Source organism: Gossypium raimondii, chromosome 9 (assembly GCF_025698545.1).
Source record: "Gossypium raimondii isolate GPD5lz chromosome 9, ASM2569854v1, whole genome shotgun sequence".
Classification (NCBI taxonomy): domain Eukaryota; kingdom Viridiplantae; phylum Streptophyta; class Magnoliopsida; order Malvales; family Malvaceae; genus Gossypium; species Gossypium raimondii.
The window spans coordinates 8816901-8821674 of NC_068573.1; the positions used below are offsets into that span (position 1 = coordinate 8816901).

The following is a 4774-nucleotide window of genomic DNA, read 5'->3' on the forward strand; positions in this document are numbered from 1 at the left end:
AAAAAAGCAGTCAATAATACAATTACTAATAAAAATAACATGAAAAATAAACTTAATATGCAATTTTATCTATTCCTTCTTTAATATTTAGCATGCTTCTTGTTATCATGTATTGGTCCTTGACCGAGTTCATCATCATTTGAACTTGAATCTGCATCATTAAGATTTTCAAAATCTCCTTCTTCCATGTACTGTACGAAGTATGGATCATTTCAATTCCACTTATGATTGAAGTTATGGAATATGCAACATACTAACACGATCTTTGTTTTTTTTATGCAAGACTTAGGCAATGTTGTTAATATGAGAAATATTTTTTTTTGAGCAACAAATGTCTTCTCAGCTACCTTTTAAAACCTTGAATGTCTCAAATTAAATAGTTTGCAAGTTGTCTATAGTGCTTGTGTTTGACACCATTTTCTCAAATGGTATCATATCCCACAATATGATGCAAGAATACATTTTTTTTATTTACATAATTAGCATCAACGTTATAATATATGAGTTTATAGTCCAAATAGTTTGTAGCTTTAATTATAAAACTTATATAAACTTAATTTAGATAAAACTTCATTGGGTTATATCTTTTATAATATGTAAATTAAGTAAAATAATATAAAATTTATAATATATAACTTTTATAAAAAATATGAATTGACTAAAACCTTCATAATACTTCTTATAAATAATATATTTTTCATAACTTTTGAAAGTTATATTTTATAAATAAATTATAATAAAAAACTATAAGATTCTTTTCTGAATATGTATATTATTTATATAATATATAGTATGGACACATAAATAAGTTATGTCCATACAGGCTTATTCTTGACATTTTTTGACCCTAAGCGAAACAATAAATTGTGACTCCTTTTAAAAAAAATTATAAAATTTAATACAATAAAATAAAAACATATACTAGTAATAAAAAAATGGGGCCCTTTTTCTTTCTTTTTTTTTGCCTGCCTCTAATGAAGTATCTGTCGACAAACTTAAAAGGTTGAAAATTTTATTCCATGTTAAAAGCTGGAATTTTTTTGGGCCCCTTCCAGCCTTGGGCCTTGAGCGGCCACACACCCAAACTCCCCCCAAGGTCGAGCCTGTGTCCATGCTTCTTGGCCATAATCTTTTAAAATAAATATATTATAACACTTTTACAACATGTGAATTATTTTTTATAATAATTTTTATACCATAACTTTAGAAATCTTCTAAGATTCAAATAATATAATTTGTTGTTATAACTTTACAAAATACACGTTATTTTTATAATATAACTTTTTATGATTTATAATATAAGAATTTTTCCATAGCCATCCCAAGCTCTCATACATGTTCATACTTATAATATAATTTTAAAATTGGGTATTTGTATAATTACCTACGTAAATACTTCAATTGTCACCCTCCCCTTAAGAATTGAAATGTGTAATTGGGATGCTTTAATTACACCCAATTTGGTAGGACTCATCAATTACAGTGGTTATCCAAACATACCACTTTTGTGTAATTAGAAGTAATTATTAAGTGGATTTCTAAAATTACCTTAAAAGGATATAAATATGCCAAAAAAACCCCAAAAGTCTACAATGCATATAGTAAAAAAATGATAATAGAATACACAAAAGCATAGTATAGAGGTCAAATTGATAAAAAATTTATATAAAGTATCAAAATGATAATTTAGTTATAATATAGAGGTCAAAAGAGATATTAAGCTTAAAATTTTTTATTTAATTTTAATTATAAAATATATAATATTAATATATAAACAGTAAAAATAAATCAAATTTAAACTTAGGAAGTTTTCTTTTTATATATATATAAAGTGTAGATCTATGAACGAGTCCAATTACAATAATGAAATTTGGATTCAGCAGAAAAATAGAGCTAAATCACACATTCCTCCGTACAATTAGTTAACAAATTTTAATTAAATATTAATGAATTAATTGAACTAGACATCCTCAAATTATGACTGTTATTTTAAACTAGTCTTTAAATTTAAAATATTCTAATTACATCTCGAATTATTGATGTTATATTAATTAGGTTCTTTCATTATTAAAACTGTTAATTAATAATTAAATGGCATAACAAATCATATGTAGCTAAATTTAAAATGAAATTTTTTAGAAAAAACATTGCCGCATAACTTTTAAAAGTAAAAACTAGAAATAAAGTAAATTTGAAAAAGAGAAAGTGAATGACAAAGCCTTTGTAAAAGTTTGAAAACCTCAAAACAAATATTTTTACAAGATCTATTTTACAATATTCATTTTAAATTATGTCAAATACGATCTCACATATAATTTAACAGCTAAATTAACAATTTTAGTAACAAAAAGATCTAATTGATATAATCTTAATAGGTTGGGATGTAAATGATTTGAAGTTTGGGGACCAATTTAAAATAAGGGTCATGGTTTGGGGATGCATAGTGCAATTAACTCAATAACCCCCCAGTAATACTCCAACTGCCTCCTGAAATTCCTAAACGAGTCATAAAGGGTATAACAAACATACCTTGTCTCCACATTGAATCAATAATGGGATCGGAGAGATCAAAAACAGCTAATTCATATAATGCATACGGCTCTGGTTGGGTCGGTTCAATGGCCCTATATGAATTAGCAGTTTTTGATCCCTTCGATCCCGTTCTTTATCCAATGTGGAGACAAGGTATGTTCGTTATACCCTTCATGACTCGTTTAGGAATAACCAATTCATGGGGCGGTTGGAGTATTATAAGGGGGACTATAACAAATCCAGGTATATTAATAATAAGAATAAGGGTAAATTACGCCCATGGTCATTCTAAAATAAGGTCTATCCTATTTTGATCACTCCATTTTTTCTCAATTTAGTCACTCTAAATAAGATAATTGTGTGAATTGTCACTACGGTTAAAATTTTTGTTTTTTTAAGGGATTTTTGATGTGGCATATTAGCACATTGAGTGACTAACACGTGGTACTTTTTTGTTGACTTTTGACTAAAGTTGGGAAAAACTTTTAGACTAATTATAAAGAGATCCCTAAACTTTAGTCAAAAGCCAACAAAAAATACCACGTGTTAGTCACTCAATGTGCTAATGTGCCACATCAACAATCTGTTAGAAAACAGAAATTTTAACAAAGTGACCAATTTACACAAATTTTCTTGAGTAAATTAAAAAAAATAGAATAATCAAAAGCCATATTTTAGAGTCACAATGAGTTCACCCTAAAAATGAAAAAGAAAATTCGTTGCACTTTTACCCTTTATAGAAAGGGCTCAAAAATTTCATCACCCATATATATGAACCCTACTTTCGCACTCTGAAAACCCTAGCCCTTCATTGCTCTTCCACCTCCGCAAATCCCCGCCCAACTCTCCGCCGCCGCCACCGCCGCCGCCGCCGCAGATCCAAGCAATGGGCCGCGTCCGTACCAAAACAGTGAAGAAATCCTCCCGTCAGGTCATCGAGCGCTACTACTCTCGCATGACCCTCGATTTCCACACTAACAAGAAGATCATCGAAGAAGTTGCCATTATCCCATCCAAGAGGCTCCGCAACAAGATCGCCGGCTTCTCGACCCATTTGATGAAACGGATCCAGAGGGGTCCGGTTCGCGGCATTTCCTTGAAGCTCCAAGAGGAAGAGCGTGAGCGCCGCATGGATTTCGTCCCCGATGAATCGGCCATCAAGGTCGACCAAATCGAAGTTGATAAGGAAACTCTTGATATGCTTTCGGTTCTTGGGATGTCTGATATTCCGGGGATTGTTAAGGTTGATCCAGTCGCCGTTGTTCCTCAAATCGGGTTCGGCCGTGGTGGTGGACCCGGAAGGAGGTTTTAATTGGTTAGTGTCCGTCTATTTGATGGGTTCTTAATTTTAAGTTCATTATGTTTTATTTTTTGGGTAGTATTTAAATTTTGTGTTTCTTGTTGGAACAATATTAGTTTTTATGTTAAATGGTACTGGAATTTGTTGAGTTTGATGTGCGCTTTCTTTTTAATAGCATTTGAAATGAGAAACTTTTAGTTTCTGCGATTGATGATTGCCATTTATTTTATTTTTTCTTTGAATTTCATTTTTGTATACTGAGGTATTATGTTGATTGATTGAAATGGTGAATTTGAGAATAACGCCCCATTTTCGATTCCAATTTTGGGATTTTATTCATTAGATGAAAGGTTGAGGTAAAGAATCCCAATTCTGGTTATTTTGTTTTCAATCACATGTTCTTGTTCTGCAATTTTTAATGGCAATTGTGAGCAAGAAACTAAAAGATTGTATGGTTCAATTTTAAAGTTGTATTCTTTGTGCTGTGGGTAAGGCATCCATGGAAATGGTGGGTTTTTCATTAAGCCAACTTGCATAATCCTTGGGCTCATATCTTTCTTTTTATCTTTGTATTTCCTGATCATGGTTGGATTTGAACATGAATAAATACCGAAAAAACACAAACCAATTTGGTTTCTCACATCTGCTAGCAGATTTATCACTTATTTTAATTAGTGGTTGAGTTTGTAACATTGGAAGTTTTGAACTGGAATGTGTCTTTAGAAGTCGTTAATGAACTCAATTTTGTGTATACATCTATGATTATAATTCTTGGAAAGTTCACAACCTTATAATGCATTCATGTAACTGTTTGTAGATTAGCGGTAGAGCTTCGGCATTTTCTTCTTCCTTATTTCTTGTTTGTTCTCTCTCTGCAAATACTTGCATTTTATCTCTTGCGTTTCTTTAGAGTAGATCAGACAATGATAGATTAGCTTAGTC

The 4774-nt window shown here is 30.8% G+C and overlaps 1 protein-coding gene across 1 annotated transcript; it reads left to right on the forward strand.

Moving 5' to 3' along the window:
- Positions 1-3264: 3264 nt before the first annotated feature.
- LOC105798352 (40S ribosomal protein S17) lies at positions 3265-4039 on the forward strand. The gene has a single exon (XM_012628387.2). The coding sequence runs from the start codon at positions 3419-3421 to the stop codon at positions 3842-3844; it is 426 nt and encodes a 141-aa protein (XP_012483841.1). The 5' UTR covers positions 3265-3418; the 3' UTR covers positions 3845-4039.
- Positions 4040-4774: the final 735 nt, after the last annotated feature.